General features: G+C 43.6%; 1 protein-coding gene across 1 annotated transcript in view; it reads right to left on the bottom strand.

The window, feature by feature from the left end:
* Window positions 1-19,494, bottom strand: part of PLEKHG2 (pleckstrin homology and RhoGEF domain containing G2) — a 92,085-nt gene that overhangs the window by 14,378 nt on the left and 58,213 nt on the right. Inside the window, exons 4-11 of the mRNA XM_018576897.1 lie at window positions 18,027-18,127; window positions 15,320-15,386; window positions 13,149-13,195; window positions 11,320-11,470; window positions 10,682-10,813; window positions 7,042-7,224; window positions 5,159-5,251; window positions 1,584-1,670 (exon numbers count right to left, since the gene is read on the bottom strand). Of these exons, the coding sequence (XP_018432399.1) occupies window positions 1,584-1,670; window positions 5,159-5,251; window positions 7,042-7,224; window positions 10,682-10,813; window positions 11,320-11,470; window positions 13,149-13,195; window positions 15,320-15,386; window positions 18,027-18,127 (861 nt within the window). The remainder of the gene's footprint in view (window positions 1-1,583; window positions 1,671-5,158; window positions 5,252-7,041; window positions 7,225-10,681; window positions 10,814-11,319; window positions 11,471-13,148; window positions 13,196-15,319; window positions 15,387-18,026; window positions 18,128-19,494) is intronic.

The following is a 19,494-nucleotide window of genomic DNA, read 5'->3' as shown; positions in this document are numbered from 1 at the left end:
CTCGCCTCAGTGAATTTTATTGTTTCCACATCAAAAACAGAGCTGGAAAGACCGTCATGGATTTAGGCGCACATTTATGAGGGTTTTTTTTATTCTTTTCCCAAGGTGACATTTGGCTGCAAAGCATTTCTACACCTGCAAAAAAACTTTCACAAGTCTCGATTGTTGGAATTGGACTTCTGCCGACACTCTCAGCGGATACCATATGTGTCTTCTAGGATCATTATGTGGGAAAAAAATCAGTACAGGTATATGTATATAAAAAAATACTTAAGCAGACCAGTCTGTGTTTAAAGGAGAACTATGGGGTCAGGGCTTTTCCCCATAGTTCTCCTTAGGGTAATGGGAGGACACAAACTAGCGTCCTCCCATCACCCTAAGCTCAGTATACCGTGAGCTACAGCTCGCGGTATACTGAGACGCCGCAGCCGGAGCGGATCCCGACATCGATGTCGAGATTCACCCAGCTGCGTGAGTGACAGCTGGCTCTGCCTATCTAGAGGCAGAGCCAGCTGTACCCACCCCCTCCCCCGTCCGTTACGCCAGTCAGCGCTGGCGGATCGGAGCGGGGAGGGGGGAATCCAGCCCCTCCCCTGTAATGGCAGAGAGCCGTGACAGGATCGAGAGGTGAGCGAATGCCGGTATATGTTCGCTCACCTCCCGATATACTGAGTTGACCTGTGACAGTATCATTGTCACAGGCCGGCTAGAACTATGAGGTGAGTGAAAAGCACTCACCTCATAGTTCTCCTTTAACAAAGACCATCCTAGTGGATCCTTCCTATCCTTATTTATGACATGATTTAAAGTGCATGGGCAAAATAATATTCAGTACATCTCTGCAATACATGCATATTTCCTCAGGTTATATCCCTTCAAAAATGCTCTAAGCACAGAAAAATACCGGTTAATCTGCCAGAAATTCAGTGTGCTTCTTACTTCCCGTTTGGTCCTTTTGCAGCTCTGTCAGCCCTGCCTTCTGAACTACTGAACTCTGCCTATCCTCCACCCCTCTCTGTACATCTCTACATGCAGACATTGATTTCTTTCCCAGCAAAATAACACTGCAGTCTTGGCTCCCAAAAGCCTGCCCACACACTGCGTGTAGGAAAAAAAGCCTTTAGGAAATGTCGTTCTGGCATACCGCCAGAACGACATTTCCCAAAGGCTTTTTTTCCTATGTCAGTAGGAACTGAGCTCCCAGCAGCTGCCACTCCAAGGATTTTACAAACCTGGTCACTGTATCACAGGGAGTAACAAAATCTGAATTCTTGCCACAGGAACAAGTAATATGATAAAAACATAATTCTGCAACGTGTTTTCTCCTCCAGTTAGCATGTTCACTGTCAGCACATGTACATGTAGCAGAGCCTGACTGGCTTCCAGTGCTGCCTCTCCCTTTCCCAGTCTAACTGGATGACAGGAGGCTAATATGAAGTCAGAATCAGGTGCTTATGCTAATGGTATGTAAAAATGCATTTTATTATCATTTTTATAGCTACCCGAAGTTCAGCTTTAATATTGTTTTCACTCCGTGTAACTTTTTATGTGGAGAGCCCCTTTTGTCATAAGTCAAATGTTACCTTCTGAGGGATGGATGCCGGGTGGTTTTCTACAATTAGACGCTTTATATAATAGATCCAGAGTCGCTTCTCCTCCTGATTTCTGGCCTGAATAAGAGAGAAGGAACAGTGTAATGTAAACCAGCAGGGGGAGCTCACAGCACCATGTCATAGGATTAGTCTATTGGCCTTATAATGGATGGACGTGAGGCTTTTATTCTGGTTTAGCTAGCAGTAGTCAGCTGGATTTCACCGGACTAGTCATGTAGAACAAATGTCATCGCTCATCCAAGTGGCTTCCTCAATTCTAATGAGTGTCAGGAACAGCCCCAACAAAGCATTTATATACCAGTCACCTACCACCTTGGCCAGTGGATGGATAATATGACCAATAATACAGACAGCATGAAGTAGTTCTGTACTTCACTGCATTTAATGGAGGTGCTGATGAGATACTATAGGATAGAGGTAGGCAAACCCTAGCCAGTCCAGCTGTGGCGCAACTACAAATCCTATTAGACACTGGAAGACTCTGACAGCCTCAGGCATGACTCCCAGAGGCAGATGCATGTTAGGATTTGTAGCTTTACCATAGCTGGAGGGCCGGCGTTTGCCTACCCTTGCTACAGAAGATCGGCATCTACAAAGCCAGTGGCCATTAATATAAGTTTGTGTGTTTGAATGCACCAGGGAGCACTGTCACTTTGTAACACAAAACAAGCACTTGTAATACCCCTGATGAAGCAGTTAAAGGATGTAGGAAGCATGTTGGGTTTTAGGGAGAGAAAAAGGTTACGGGGAGATACTAAATAGGAATTGGAAGAAAAAGATTAGCGAAGAAATATGTTAGACCTTTGAATGTAGAATGTTAGAATTAGAATTAAGACAGATATTTGATAATGCCATCAGAGACTTGAAGGTCGTTCGAAATGTTTGATTGATTTCGATTTTGGAATCAATGAAGTTTCCTGAATAAAAACTGCATTCAGTCTTAGAATTTCATCGGTTCAAAAAAAAAAAATCCATCCTGCTCCTTTGATATTTTCACCACTATGGTCAAAATCAATTGTCGATTTGACCACATTAACTATTAGAAAATCAAACAAACATTCTGAAAAAAAAAATTGTTCAAACAAAATTCTACTTGTATATAGCCAGCTCAAGTCTCTTCACGCCAAGGTGTGAACCCACCCACAGAGAAGGCGGAAATAAAGGAATCCCAATATGGAGTTGTCATGCTATTTCCTTCCAAAGCAATCAAAACATTTTAAGGCCTCATTCACACACAACCCAAGCAAAATTGTATATTGCGTATATACGCGTCTATGCGCGTATATACAAGCGTCTAGGCGCGTATATACGAGCGTATATGCGTGCACTATATGCAATCCCAGAATGCATCACTCGTAATGGAATTTTTAATGTGCTGTACGCATGTACGTGCGTATACGCGCATATATGCGCGTAAATACGCAGAAATACGTTGCCCGGACGCATCTCTGTTCCATTCTGTTTTTGCACATATATACGCTACGCAAATATACAGCTCCATGCGCGGCTATGGGTTTGGAGCCATTTATTTGCATGTGTTGCATATGGTACAATACGCACGTACGCGCGTATACGCGCGGCAATGTGAATGAGGCCTAAAAGTTCCTCCGGCGCTAACAGTCAACAGCTATCCCACTTTTCAATTAGACTGGCCCACGGGTGCTGCTCCTCCTCAGATCGGAAAGCTCTTGTCCAAAAACATGCAAAGAAACAAAAAAAAAAGCCAGAGCGCCCAACCTGTGCATAACTGTAGTATTTATTAATTAGTTTATAAAACAAAGGGCTATTCACAAATGTAGCGGCATGAAAAGCTTAGCAATGATCCAAGATTAGGAAGTGATCTCTTATGAAGTCGAGAAAAATATCCACAGTAGATGACTTCCTAATCTTGGATCATTGCTAAGCTTTTCATGCCGCTACATTTGAGAGTAGCCCTTTGTTTTATAAACTAATTTAATAAATAACCAGTACGGCAAAGGGTGGGCGGCGCAATGTTTTTTTTTTTCATATTTCCTTCCAAAGTTAACGGAGTACTAAAGGCATGGTGTTTCTACCTTAGAGGAGGACTATGAGGTGAGTGAAAATCACTCATCCTCATAGTTCGAGCCGACGTGTGAAAATTAAACTGCCACATGTCGGCTCAATAGATCGGGAAGTGAGCGAACACATACCGTCGCTCGCTCACTTCTCGATCATCTCCCTGCAGAGAGCCGTGACTGTCAGTCACGGCTCCCTGCAGGGATTCCACGCCTCCCCGCTCCGATCCTCCAGTGCTGACTGGAGGAACGGACGGGAGAGGGGGTGGGCACAGCTGGATCTGCCTCTAGATAGGCAGAGTCCAGCTGTCACTCATGCAGCTGGGTGGATCTCGACAGTAATGTCGGGATCCGTCCCGGCTGCGGCGGTCTCAGTATACCGTGAGCTGTAGCTTGCGATATACTGAGCTTTGGGTCACGGGAGGACACTAGTATATGTCCTCCAGTGACCCTTAAGAGAACTATGGGGAAAAACGCTTACACCATAGTTCTCTTTTAAGCAAGGAAAGCATTAAGGCAAAAACACCCACTACTTTCTAAAGCCCCCAAAACCCGGCTAGCTGATGGAGGCATTCGTACAGGGGGGGCTAGCGGTTTGGATACTACTAGAGAACGAGGGAATGAAAAAATTTAAAGAATTAGGAATAGTGTATTAAAGTAAGTCTGGACCCCCCCCCCAAAAAAAAAGTAAAACAAAAAAAACCCCAAAGGTTTACTATCACTTTAATATACGGGTGCACAAAATATAAAATAGTTTTAAAAAAATAAATTAGACATAATTAATTTTTTATGATTTTATTTGAATGTTTAGTAAGCATTAGATTTTATATACCGTATGGAGGGAACATGTAAAGTAATGTATACCATATTCACTACACGAAATGTTAAATATTTTAGTGGATGGCAATTTGGTTTCTTTAGTCCAACTTACAAGTTGGACTAAAGTGAAGCTAGAGAAAAAAACAATTTAATTTTAGATTAACAGTAGGGATTAGCTTAAAATCCTTCTCAGGTTTATAGCCATCTTTGTCTCATTAGGTAGTTTTTCCTTCACTTCCTGCCCTGTGCACAACAGGAAGTGAGTGGAAATCTCTCCAAAGTGAGGGAAATCTTGTGATAGACCAGGGGTGGACAACTCCGGTCCTCCAGCTGTGCTTTAACTACAGATCCCAACATGCCTCTGCCTCCTAGAGTCATGCCTATAACTGTTAGTCTTGCAAGGCCTCATGAGATTGTGGTAGACAGATGTCAAAGGAACACATGTTCCTACTGAAAGATTTCCCTCTATTTCTGTTCTGGTGGCAACTCTCTATTGACAGCAGTCACCAGGAAAAACAGAGAGGGTGAATCTCTCCAGCTGGGACACATCAATAAGAACCTTAGAGGGATTCTAGCCTTTCCCCACTCTAACCAAAAGTAAACAATTTACTTACGTACACTGTACATACACTTTAACCTCATTGGTTGTAATGTCTTATTATGACAAAAAAAAAGTCAGTTATCACAGACCTGGATGACTTGCTGGTGCTTCGGGATGGTCAAGTCTGAGACTCGGAAGCTTAAATTGTCCTTCAGATGCTCTGTCAAGGCCAGACTACAGCACTGGTGAAAGATAAGAGACAACTAATTAAAAATGGAAATCATCAATGTATCCTATACAGAGAACAACTTTTCTTTCAGAATTGAGCATGTTTTGTGCGAGCAGCAATTCAATTTTGTTTTTAAGTTAAGCTATGAATGAGAAACAGGTAACAAACATAAAATCGCCGTTATCCCAATTTAGCTGCAAAAGTGGAAATACACTTTAAATTGCCTTTGTTGTAGATCCCCGGCCAACGCTTATATTCAACACTTCAGCACACGGGGTCCCTACAAGGATACCACTTCTACCTGAGTTCTCCTTACTGGACTATAGAACATCCCCAACTTACTTCATTCCTATAATATAAAGGGAAGGTGTACACAAGAAGGAAACATACCAGTTTTGCGTTAGAATATAGAAAAGGCCTGATCTATCTGAAGCTTCAGTTATAAAATTCACCTCCAACTTCATAAGGTATAAGAAGCTTCAACATCCAACACAATCTATGTGAACGTTCCACTACTGAACATCCTTCCACAGGCCCCTACGTCAAAAATGTGCCCTATCGTGACGTAGGGGCAGGAGGATCAAACCACTTAACATGGGGTGGTGGGGGGGATCAGATATTGAAGATTCTTCCTCAACAGAGTAAAGAACGGTGGAGCAAGCAACAGAACAGTTGAGTATTTACATGTAGACATTATTTTGGAATGTTCTTTCCAGCAACAGATTTGCTTTAAAGGGTACACCAAGATAAACCTTTCTGAAGTTCTTTTACAAGCACAGTTACAATCACTTTGGCATTTCCTTAGGGCATCTGTTTATACAAATCCATGCTTTAGAGCAAATGTGTGACTACAGCCATAGTAGCCCAACGAGCTGCTATGGAGCCCAGGAGAAGGAAGGGGCCCCTTCCATGTCTGACTGCACTGTATAAAAAAAAATTGTTCGCTTACTATATTCATAATTTTCACCCCTCTCAGGGAAAAATTGCTGTGATTGCTGGCTCAGTGATTGAGAAGTGCAGGGTACTTTTCTGTGCATTGATCTACCCACCAGAGCTAGCTTTGTATTGACCCAGATAGCAAGGATAACTTGCCACAAACTTGTGGCAGGGTTAAATTGTAATTCTTGTTAACTTGCCGCACACATTCCTGGCAAGTTGTAGACTTGCAGGACACTCGCAGCACAAGTTCTAGTTGACACTTTTTGAATTTGTAGCAAATTTGCTTGGCAAGTCTACAGCAAGAGTCCTGCAGGTCTTAGCAAGAGCTCTGCAAGCTCGCTGGTCTGGAGACTTGCAATGCAGACTTGCTGTAATTGTGCAACAAAATTGCAGCACAATTGCTTGCTATCTGGGGAGTGACCATTAAGGTGAGGATTCTCCTCTCTGGTTCCCAGCATGGCTCAGGTGGAAGCAGAGGCTCTGAGTAGCGCTATCAACATTTGAAAAACCCATACAGAATGCCTGGCCACAAGCTGTTTAATTACAGTGGTAAGGGGGGTAAAAAGCTTTACACTAAAGGCTGTCCACCTCCTACCACCAATGTGAAAGGGGGCGATAATATGGATGCATTATATGCTAATTGCCCCATCCAAATTTTCTTAAGGTACCCTGTGATATTAAGTTTCCTTCTGAAAAAAGAAAGCATAGATCAGCAAGAGGAACAACTGGAAGTTTTTGGTGTCGTTACACTGCAGTCATATAAAAAAGAAATGCAATATACAATAGGAAAGCACTATAAACAATAGCAGAAACAAAATACAAATCAAGAAAAAAGTGTATCCTCTACAGGACAACATGACTCACAAAGATATGAATCTTGTAGATGTAAAGGTCCATTCTTTTCTTGGTGATCAGCAGCATTTTGCTAAACAAGAAGAAAGCGCGCTCTTTCTTGACTCGCTGCACTCGGAATGTCCCTTCCAGAACGAGCTCTCCAAACCCGTTCAGGTCTGGACCCTGCCAGTTCACCAGCTTGCTTTGGATTTCCTGGAGAGATCAGATGAGATACTGTAAGGGCAGAGTGCTGGAGAAAGGAGAAGAATAAAAGCTATTTCCATTTTCTAAAGAACATTTGTCCCTCGGGAAGCAAGATCGCAGTGTTGCTAAGTAAACTGCTGTGAAAAAAAAAGCGTTTTGGTGTTTTCAGCCGCCCCATTAACCTTCGTCTTGTGAAGCCAATAGTTTGAAATTACAGGTCTGTGTAACCATTTTCCGGGTTATTTGATGAAGTGCCAGCTTTAATTGTACGTGTGAATTTTTAACAAAAAGTGCAATTTGGGATGTGTAAAAGTCACATATACAGTAGCTGCCATTGTCTAAAAGGGTTAGACCCTGCTGGGTATTTTATTGTTGTCTGTGCCCATGTAGATTTGCCCTTTCTTCCAATCCAGAGACCAATGCTGGCCTTTGGATAGGATGTGACAGGAAGTGAGGGGAAATCTCCCCAACAGGGACAGACAGCAACACATCTAGCAGAGGCTCTAACCCTTCCTGGCTATGGACCCGCTGATCGCCTATATGTGAAACACCCGGTACCGGGTGTTCGCATTGGACGGGTCTTTTCTGCCCGTGTGTGCCCGCTAGGGACGGACGGCAACCCGCAGATGCTGCAGTGCCGTCCGTCCGTTTTTTTACTACGGGCGGACGGCAAGAGGTTAAAAAGTGTCTGTATTGGTGTCCACTTAGAGAGATTTATCTGCATTTTCGTCCTTGGGCTGGAAGGGAAATCTTCCAAACACGGATACAAACAGCATAAAAAAAAAAATGTGATGCGTTTTAATCCTCTCCCATGATGACATAAAATGTATCTGGTCTTCCACTCTATCAGTCTGTATGTCTTATGATTTAAATTAAACAAAATATATCAAGTTGAATTTACTTTTGATGGTTTCATTGACAGTTAAAATCCCCTAGTCAAAAGACCAAGGAGTTCATTTACAGGCGGATGATGTTTGCATGGCACTAGCTCCCCTAGATGGCACAAGCAATTTCCTATACTCAACTGTGCCAAAGAGGGGCACTAGTGCCCCCCCCCCCCCATAAAGGCTATATGCCTTTATATATGAATCCCTAAGTGACAATTTAAGTGTGTCTCGGGGCACAATGTCTGCTCAAAGGACTTCCATCGAACAATTAAGTCCATATAGTATTTTATTAAAGTGCAACTGAGCAACAACAAGTTAAAGCACAAACTTTTCCAAAAAGCAATGTTTCCAGCCATCAAACAAACTCTTTTTCAAGTATGGCATATATACTCAATGCTAGTGTAGCACCCATCACCTTCTGTGATGTGGCTACTAGGCATTTAGCGATAGCCAGGGCTGTAGTCAGACTGGCTGGATTTGTAGTGGCAATTATATGGTTAATCCCAGGTGTCTAACATTGCCTGTACCCCCTGGGTGGAGTGTGACTCTGTCATATTGTGGGAAAGCCAATGGGAGGAACTGTAATGTATGTACAGTACAGCAGCCAATCACTGGACTTCTCTCAGCCTGTGGTGCATGCTGGGATAGGGTACATATATTGGTGGGAGCTGCCATGTGCTCAGAGTAGCCGGGACCAGCCACGGATTAGGGCTGGGTCCTGTTCAGCCTGCCCCCGAGGCTAGGCTGAGGCCTGGGGGTGGACATGGGCTAGTGTGCGAGAAGAGGTTTCCCTGAGGCCTCCAACATGGAGGAGGCCTGAGATGCTGAAAGAGGAAGAGAACTGGGACCAGTGCAGGCTCTTGAAGTACCCTGGAACTAAGTGGACTTCAGAGCATGGTCGGTGTCTTTCCTGATTGAGGATCTGCATCCATCCTGTCTGTCTGTTACATCAGTCGCTCCCTGCTGTCTGCCAATGGGATCTGCACTGATGTGCCTGTGAAGTCTGGTGAGTCTGAAGCTCTTGTCGGTTATCCCTGGATACCTAGAACCCCTATACCCTCTCTCCCCAGTGAATAAATCGTTTACTTAGCATTTTAATACTGGAGTAGACATCAGTTTATGGGCACCAGAAGAAGGGCGGTTAGTGCTAATGGGTGAGCAGCTGGAGAACATACCCTAAACAGACTAGAAATGAACGGGCAACCAGCGGCTTCTACGTGGGTAGCGCTACACTTAAAAAACCTACATAGGAAAAACTTGTACGGTGGGGAACTGTTAGATCTCTTTTAACTCTGTTGAGTTTTTGATGGTGTCTGTTTAACGACTGAAAAAAATATATGTCACCAGCACACCGAAGATCTTCGACTTTTAAACATTTTGTCAAGCCTATAGCGACCTTTAGGGTCCCTTCATCAGGCATAGTATCAGCACCCATTTAACAAGGAGCACATTGGTCAGGAGTGTGGTGGGATATCCTGGGGGACAGACTTTATTTGTATTACCACTGTTACAAAAAAGGAAAGGAAAGGGGAAATCCAATATTTGACAGTTCTCCTGCAACAAGAGATAAGGGGAACCTTCTAATGGGACCACCTGTTCCAATGGTCAAGTTCCCCTCACATTGATAGATTTTCTCTAACTTCCAATTACTTCTCTTGGACAGGAAGTAAAGGGAAATCTCTCTAGTGATACACATGTAACAAAAAAATGCATAGGCAGGGGTTTTAACCCTTCCCTACTCTATCTAGAACTATACTGGGAAGAGTTTTAACCCTTCCCTACTCTATCTAAAACCATACTTGGGGGAAGAGGCAGAGCTGGAGGGTGGGCTAAGTTATCATGGGCCTCTGGGTTGTACTTGCCCCCTGGGCTAAAAGTTGCCAGTCAGTCCATGCTGGATTCCACAACTGCCGGACGTCGAGAGCAGATTAAATTGCAAATGGCATCGGCGCCCGGCCGTTGCGGTATGCGGGATTGTGGGCGGCGTTGGACTAAATGTCGCAAACGCGGGGTGCCGATGCCATCCGCAATTAAATCAGCTCATCGGTGCCCAGCGGTTGCGACATGCAATGAAAATTATTAGTGCCCCCCCAGATTTTACTGTTGTATCTTGTGTGCCCCCCCTACATATTGTTCCTAGAGTCGCCACTGTCTAAAACTATTCTGGCAAGAGTTTTAACCCTTCCCTACTCTATCTAGAACTATATTGGGAAGAGTTTTAACCCTTCCCTACTCTATCTAAAACTATTGTGGCAAGAGTTTTAACCCTTCCCTATTCTATCTAAAACTATTCTGGCAAGAGGTTTAACCCTTCCCTACACAAAACAAAACAAAAAAAGTTTGGGCTATACAAACACTTTAAAGGTGACACCATAGCCATTCCCAAAATCAGACAAAAAGTTAAAGCAGTTGCAAATGACGATAACCAGCACTAAATTAAAATTTGTACAATCAGGGCCGCCAGGTAGATAGAATAATATATAAGACGATTTGCTAATGAACATCTCTCATCAACATGAAGGTCAGCACTGGTTCTGGAGCTTTACCCATCATGCTTTGCATGCTACCATTCTCAGTACCTGGAGTCTAACAGCATGTTCCTGCTTCCTCTTCATATCATTGATGTACCAGGCAACGGCGGTCATTGTGATAATGGCTTCCTCCACCACCTCGTAGCCGGGGGCATTTTTATCAAAGTGCTTAGCCAGCTCCTGTGATAAAACACAGACTAGACATCAGAATAACAGGACAAGGCAAAACAAAAAAGACAAATGGCACCTAGCTGAGAATTTGTAGCGATAGAGGCATGGGTTACACAGGCCATGACAAGTTTGTTCCAGAGTTTCGACCTTTGGTAGATGTAAACCCAACCACTATAATATCATTATAAAGCTGTAATAGGTTCATGTCATTTCAAATGCAATTTTCAATATTTTTAAATCTGCATCTTTCGTAAAAATGATACCTGGTGACTCTACCAGGAAAATCATTGTTCAGGCGTTACCTTTGCCTCTGTTTTCTTTTTCACTGTCTCCCAATTGCATTCTTCTTGCATTGCCACCCGGTCACAGGGCTTCTGATGGAGACTACAAGTGGCCATTTAAACACACTTTCATGGTCCACTGTTGTCACCACCAGAAGACCCAACATGAGGGTAGTTATGATGGTCAAGTATCCACAAACCTTTGGTCATATAGTGTACATGTACATGCCTTACCTGCAGAAGGAGATGATATTTCATAATACGCTGTACAGGTTTCAGGAGATATGTCTCCAGGGGCAAGGAGTGCGATAACACCGCCTGCCGCTCTCTGAAAAACTGAACAAGTCCCTCATTCTTCATGCACTCCCGAAGGACGGACACTGAGCTAGGGGGGAGAAGAAAAGGTTAGGAAGAGGAGGAAGGAAAAACACAGATCTTTTATCCCATCTTTGAATTCTGCCTGTCCCCCCTCAGTACCCTACAATGCAACAAAATACAGTTTGATTGGACAATGGTGCTCTGATCCTTTGTAGGAGGCTGACAGGAAAAGGCCAAAGAGGAATTGCTGAGGAAGCCCAGAAGCATGTGTCTGGTTAAGGGAGCTCCCTAAGACCTCACAATATAAGTTATAGTTATAGAATCTATGGGAGAGATAAATAAAGAACAATATAAGACCTAAATACCATTTCTAGAGAAAAATGCTGCTTTAGGCTTTATCCATTGCTGGTTATATGACCATAAATCTAGGCATTTAACCATGTAATCACTGCTTAAATGTAAGTTTCTTTAGCAGATACCATGCTAAATACTAGGCTTTTGAAGATGTGACCAGCACTTTAGGAAGTCCAAACCAGCATTTTCCCCAGAAAAGGTAATATTTTAGCTCTTCTGTTTCTCCTTATTTATCCAGCTCAGCATAGTATTACCCAGGACTTATTATTAGTGGTATTATTACACACCAGAGACCTAACTGTCAGGAGTGGGCGAGTGCAATAGCTAGTCTGCTATTGGCTATTGCAAATTGAAATAGCCAACAGCAATCTAGTTATTCATTCCTATGCTGTTTTTTTTTTCTCTGACTGACGGTGGCCTGCGGCCCCGATGTCAGAAAAAAAAAAGATAGCATGGAAAGGTTTACTCCCTATTTAAGCGGGAGTGCGGGAGACTCCCGGTACGTCCGGGAGAGTGGGGATGTCTGATGTGTTGTAGTTATCTGCTGTCTTTGAGTTGGACCTCCTCCAGGTCACCTCCTAATATTCTGCTTTCCCTCAGAATAAGATGGTATAAGTTTATAAAGTGGCTCACATCAATGTTGTAAGTTTTGCTACATAGAAGCTGTCCAAGCTCTCTGGAAGCAGGGGGAAATAGGTATCCATACGTCTATGAAGTGCTCAATAAAGCTACTCTACCTCTACCAATATAAATAGATTGTGCACTGGGCGGGAGTTAAAGTGACATTAAACCCTCAGATTTTTTAACATAAACCAATACTGTAATGTGTGCCTTACTGTAATCCATGGTTGTTTCCCTTCTCTTTGCTGCGCTTCCTTTTAAATCCTCATGTGTTCTCATGCTGGGGGAGAACTTCCCTTTGCAGCTCAGGGCCTCTTCCTGTAGTGCTGGCTCAGATTACAAGCCTATACAAACGGATACACAGACACCGTGTATCCATTCCTGAGACAAGGCAGTCTGCTGCAAAACAGAAGTTCTGCCCAGCATGAGAACAGATACAGATTTAAAAGGGAGAGCAGCAAAGAGAAGGGAAACAACCATGGATTACAGTAAGGCGCACATTACAGTATTGTTTTATGTTACAAAATCTGAGGGTTTAATGTCACTTTAAGTAGAAACCTTCATTCGTTTTACATTGCAATCTTTCTTTAATCATGGCTCCATTACATCCTCATTCTCAGACTGATTATCGGTTTTAGTTTTTCCCATAGTCTGGACAGCTTTGGGTTACAATGGTCTTCTGAATGACCAAAGTGCAGAACATCTAAGCACATCTTAGCAGACATGTCTCCAAGGACTGCAGAAACTATTGTAATAACAGAGACAGTTACCTGGGATAATTCATACAGTACACCGTATAGATGTCAAACTCTTCACTCTGCAGAGGAAATGTGAAATCACCATTATACACATACACAAAGTCTGGATTTTACATTAAGCCACACTACTTTCATAGAGGAAGCATAAATTAAATGTGGATAGCAGCTTCTGGTACATTACTAAACATTGTGCAGATCCCACCTTCCAATGTGGTTTTAGATTTTGCCTTTAGGACCATCAGCAGCTGAGAGTTGCTATTCAAGTGCCACCAATCAGATAAAACAGCTCTCAGTTGACAGCTGTTCAAATGTGATTCATAAGAGAATCCCTTTATAATTACTGTCAAGAGTGGATATGGCAATTCATGCGTTGATTATATAAGTGGTAGTGGTTTTATGCCTATAGTACTATAGTATACAAAGATCAAGGCAATATCTCATCAAGCTCACCCTCTTCCTACAAAACGGGTATAAAGCTAAACTCCAGCCAAAAGTTTGGATAGCTTAGATATGGGTAAGAACATGTGTTACCTTTTAAATGACGTTCCCCTTACTTCTTGTTCTGTCTGACATCTGTCACCTGGAAAGGAAGTAATGGGAAATCTTCCAATAGGAAGAAAGACTGCAATAAAAACTCTTTCCTACTTGGATGAGAAAATTGTTTATTGCTGTATGTGTTCCCATTGAGAGGATTTTCCCCTCATTTTATTTTCTGTCTGACAACCTTTCAATTAGACAGGAAGTAAGGGGAAATCTCCTGAATAAGCATATGGACACCAATAGGTTGACAGAGGTTGTAACCCTTTACGCACTTACATTGTTCTTATAAAAACTGAATCACTGTGATTGGTTCTGTGCATTTTGCCTGTGATCTTCGCTGTTTTATGACAGGTTGAATACACATACATTGTGTGTGCTCACAAGCAGTAAACAGAGTAGCGTTTCTAAACGGTGATCCAGAAATACATGTCCACCTCTCTGCCATTTGTTTTACCAAAACGGGGGCAAACTAAGCAACAAGGGGAGGGGGCCACACTGAGCCGCAAGAGGGGGCATACTGAGAAAAAAGTAGGGGGTACAATGAGTATCAAGGAAGTACACATGACATATTGACCATAAAGGGGGCACTCACCACTGATCACCAACATTTAAAAGGGGCACTCACCACCAATTACCTCTATAAGTGGGCTGGGCATCTACTGTGGTCATAATGAGGAGTTCCCACTCTCCATGTTAGATTTTTTTTGTCATAGACTGCCTGGCCAAAAAAAAGTCGCCAACTGGATTTCGGGCACTGTTATGATCTGGGGTTGCTTCAGTTGGTCAGGTCTAGGTTCAGCAACAATATGTGCCTGAAAAATGAGGTCAGGTGCCTACCTGAATATACTGAATGACCAGGTTTTTCCATCAATGGATTTTTTCTACCCTGATGGCACATTGGGCATATTCCAGGATGACAATGCCAGGATTAATCGGGCTCAGATTGTGAAAGAGTGGTTCAGGGAGCATGAGACATCATTTTCACACATGGATTGGGCACCACAGAGTCCAGAACTTAACCCCATTGAGAATGTTTGCTGGACTGGAGTGCTGGAGAAGACTTTACGCAGGGGTCCAACTCTCCCATCATCACTACAAGATCTTGGTGAAACATTAATGCAACTCTGGACGGAAATAAATGTTGTGACATTGCAAAAGCTTATGGAAACAATGCCACGCCGAATGTGTACCGTAATAAAAGCTAATGGTGGTCCAACAGAATATTAGAGTGTGACTTTTTTGTAGCCAGGCAGTGTATATTTCCTATTATGGAGGCTACACCAGGCAGAGCTGGGACACACAAAGGTGGGTGTGTGGCAGATAAGGCGACACCCCAAACTCTAAAATGTGCAGGAAAAGAGTTGACAATTGTGAGAGGGAGATGTCTCTGATTCCACCCATTAACGTGCAACTGAAATATGACTTTGGAATGGACTGACCCTTTAACATTCAGCTTTGCATGTGATTTTACACATTGATTATTCATCAAGAATCAAGGTTTATTTAGTCTGCAATCCTGAGAAATAATTACAGTTGGAATATCGCTCAGTTTCCTGATTTTTATGAGTCACATGAGTGGATATTTAGCTGCCTTCCTTAAAATATTTTGCAGGAAGCAGTTTAACCAGCAGGAGGAGCCTTACCCTCATCACAAAGCACTCGGCGATCATGTGTGCAGAAGTACAGTTCTCCAGCTCTTCCAGAAGCTCACTGTAAAAGAGTAGCCTGTTAATATCATGACTTGTGCTTTCTCCTGTACTCTAGCATTACTATTTAAGCTTTCCACTACAAATTGCATATTTTTTATTGACTTTGTTAGGTAAATGTCGATGCCTTGTTTTTATCACTGATGAAATAAAGAGCTGTTATGCTGCCATTTACAAGACGTTTTCCAATGCATTTCTACTGTAGATACAAAAATAGTGGAGAGGATAGTGTGGATCCTTCAGCTAGTGCAGCTACCTCTTGGCATAGAAATTCTCATGCCAAAAAATGACCAGCCATCGCTTGGGGTCCCTCTTGCATCCTTCTAAGGAATAAAAGGTAATCTGTCACTTTGCTAAATCATGGCACCACCGTCCACTGATAGACTTCTTGACCAAGCTTCCCACTGCTCTGTTTTTCCATCGTAGTCTAATCCCTGTGTAAGCTCCCTGTTGGCCAGTGTCAGAGCTTACACAAGGTGAATGGCCTTCTCCCCTTCCGTGACAGTGTTAAGGCCTGAGAAAGGGGAGAAGGTCAATGTCCCCCCATACCCCGACGTACCAGGTGGAGGAAGGTCAATGCTCCCCCATACATAGACGTACCAGGGGGAAGAAGGTAATTGCTACCCCATACACAGACATACCAGGGGTAAGAAGGTCAATGCTACCCCATACACAGGTGCACCAGGTGGAAGAAGGTCAATGCTCCCCCACACACAGACATACTATGTGGAAGAAGGTCAATGCTCTCCCATACACAGATGCACCAGGTGGAAGAAGATCAATGCTCCCCACACACAGATGCACCAGGTGGAAGAAGGTCAATGCTCCCCCACACACAGACATACTATGTGGAAGAAGGTCAATGCTCTCCCATACACAGATGCACCAGGTGGAAGAAGATCAATGCTCCCCACACACAGATGCACCAGGTGGAAGAAGGTCAATGCTCCCCCACACACAGACGTACCATGTGGAAGAAGTTCAATGCTCCCCCACACACAGACGTACCAGGTGGAAGAAGGTCAATGCTCCCCCATATACAGACATACCAGGTATTTCCAAGGGCTCAGAGAGTCAAGCAAAATGGTGGGGGAGTGCAGCAAAGATGAGAATCAGGGGAGTGGGAGGGGTCCTTCAAAGGAAACTTGTTATTTTGCCCTGATTAGGAAAAGTGACAGATTCTCTTTCAAAAAATAGAATTCTATGGTGATATTAATAATAGATAAATTGGGGCAAAAAGTAAGTAGGGTGCGGAAATGTCCTAGAATTCAGTCCTGCCCTCAAATCATGTCCCAGTGACATTCCAGCGGCATGGCTAGCGCCGGCCCAGATTTTTCTATCATCAGGGCCATCTCTGCCTGTACAGATGAAAGGAAACAGCACATGTGCTATTCTCATTTTGCATGTGGTGTTCACATACTGGACTCTCCATTAATATTAATTTGGGTGACAAGAAAAGTCCAACAAAAAGCAAGCTTGGAGGATTTGATGCATGTGAAGCATACTGTTCATCTGGTGGTTCAGGGCAAGCTATGGAGTTTTATAATATAAATGTGTAAAATTAAAAAAGTGAAACTAATTTTCTTCTAGGGCTCATTCATCTCTGTACATCACTATGGGAGGATGCAACCACATGCCGACCTAAATCTGCAGATCCATGCAGGTCTGGGTGCCCACTTTTTTTACGCAGACAGTCTGCATTGAAGTGCGGGTACCTGGATTCGGGACGCGTGTTGCCCATGGGGATGTACACTGTAGGTGGCTGCACACAATTACATGCTGCAACTGTCCCTTCCTGGAGCAGGTATCTGCATGGGTGTGCATACCATACAAATGTACACGCCCATGTCAATGGACGCCCCTGTGGGCCCTCAGACTGGATTTACACTGTTGCATTGTGGTAACACGCGCCTACACGGCAACATACATGTTATGTGCGTTGGTGTGCTGGGGTGCTACTCATTCTGATCAGTACCCCAATACACCTTGCTGATGGACGTTTGTTGTAGCACAGTGCAATTTGCGCCAAAGCACTCAATGCCAAACAAGTAGTGTGCAGGATGAAAATACTATAAGCGCATTATAGTGCATTTTGGTGTGTTAGGTAACAAATTCCAATCAACCACACCAAGAATCAAAGCGCACCAAAAAACGAGTTGGAACGCAGCATATATATTCTCAAAGTGGACCTAACATCACTTATATTTTTTCCTGTTAAAAGATATGTAAATCCAAAGACAGAAATGTAATATACTTTAGCTTATCAGTCCATACATGTGGTGGCTGCATTATTTTTCTTTCAGGCTAAGAACATTTTCAGCAAGTACAGAAAATACCTGTTGATCTTGCCTCAAATGCATTGTTTTGTCACTTCCTGTCAGCTGAACTAAAAGCCCAAACAATATTATGGTCCTTCTGTAAATGGAGATGAAAAGAGGAAGACGTGTTTGAAGTCCAGCCTAAGTGATAACCATGGCTTCCTCCATAGATACAGTAGAGTATGTGAACGTTGCCACCCATGGAAGAAAGTGTGTTATTAATTGGAAACTCTTTATTAAAAAAAAGGGTGTACATCAGCCTAAACAATAGGCATCATTTCACCGATATCTATTTCACATGCATAGTAACAAAATAATCATCTTACCTGTTAAACTCATAAATATCTTCAATGTTGCAGAATAAAGTGCTGACTTGCTCGGGTTTGAGGGGGAGCTGACCGCAGTCTATAATGCAGCCCAAATAATCCTGTTGAGAGGAGGCACAATTGTTACACTTTGTGCTGACACACTGTAGCCCAGATGGAGTTGGACACTAACCATGGCAGGCTGTGACATAATAACAGAAATACATAAGCATATACATTATGTGGTTACATTCAGTGGTGTCACAAGGGGGGTGCGGCCCGCACCCTGGTGACACCATCGCAGGGGGTGACACCAAAATGACTGAAAAGTTGCACACTCGGTCATGGACCGAGAGCCCGACAGTTGCTCAAGAGAGGAGGGGACCAAGATGGCCACCGGCAGGTAACAGAGGTACAGTGTGTAATGTCATCACACATGTGTGCAGTGACATCACGGCGGGGTGTCACCCGGTACCTACACCAGGTGTCACCCCGCCTCGGGACGCCTCTGGTTACATGTGTGTGGACACTCCTTCAAATGATTGAATTCTGGTGCTTCCAGTGAAGGGTACTGTTAATGTTGCAGAATAGCAGTAGCAGAGTATTTGTACCGTACTAGCCATTGGTTATTGCAGACGGTTTGGAGCTGATACCCTTTATTGGCTAACTTAAAGGAGAACTATGGGGTTAGGGCTTTTTCCCATAGTTCCCATAGCTACAGCTCGCGGTATACTGAGACCCAGCAGCTGAAACGGATCCCGACAATTCTGTCTGGATCCACCCAGCTGCGGGATTGACAACTGGGAGAGCCAGCTGTACCCGCCCCCCTCCCCGTCCATTCCGCCAGTCAGCGCTGGAGGATCGGACAGGGGAGGGGGGAATCCAGTCCCTCCCCTGTCACGGCTCTCTGCAGTGACAGGATCGAGAAGTGAGCGAGCGCCGGTATGTGTTCGCTCACTTCCCGATCTACTGAGCCGACCTGTGACCGTTTCATTGTCACAGGTCGGTTCAGATTATGAGGCGAAATGAAAATCACTCCCCTCATAGTTCTCCTTTAAAGTGATGTTAACATCAAAAGGTTTTTAAGCTATATCAAATGCTGATTAAATCTCTTACAATGGATGCTGCTTCTTGATGTTTACAGTTTAATTTTTCTGCAGAATCAGCTGGTCCCCTCAGCGCTGGCCCTCATATCCTGTTTTAGGGTGGCCATTCTTGTGTGTGCTAGTAAGCTGTGTGTGTCTCCACAAACACACAGGCACCCCCTCCCTCCTCCCTCCTGGTAGATGGACAGTTGCTGAAGACTGCTCTGTCCCTTGTGATCTTGTACTAGACAGATAGTTCAGGGAAGCTGAGCTGAGAGAGTTGGAGCTGTCCAGAAACATGATTACAGTATTTGGGGAAAAAATTTAAGAAATACTTTGCCGGGCAATGTATACCCTCTCAATGTGGATTCCGTATTAAATAAAAGTTTGAGAGTTTAATATTG

The sequence above is a fragment of the Nanorana parkeri genome, unplaced genomic scaffold, assembly GCF_000935625.1.
Source record: "Nanorana parkeri isolate BGI_ZX_2015 unplaced genomic scaffold, ASM93562v1 scaffold80, whole genome shotgun sequence".
Taxonomy (NCBI): Eukaryota; Metazoa; Chordata; class Amphibia; order Anura; family Dicroglossidae; genus Nanorana; species Nanorana parkeri.
The sequence above is the reverse complement of the archived record's forward strand: the minus strand, read 5'-3'. Positions and strand labels throughout refer to the sequence as shown.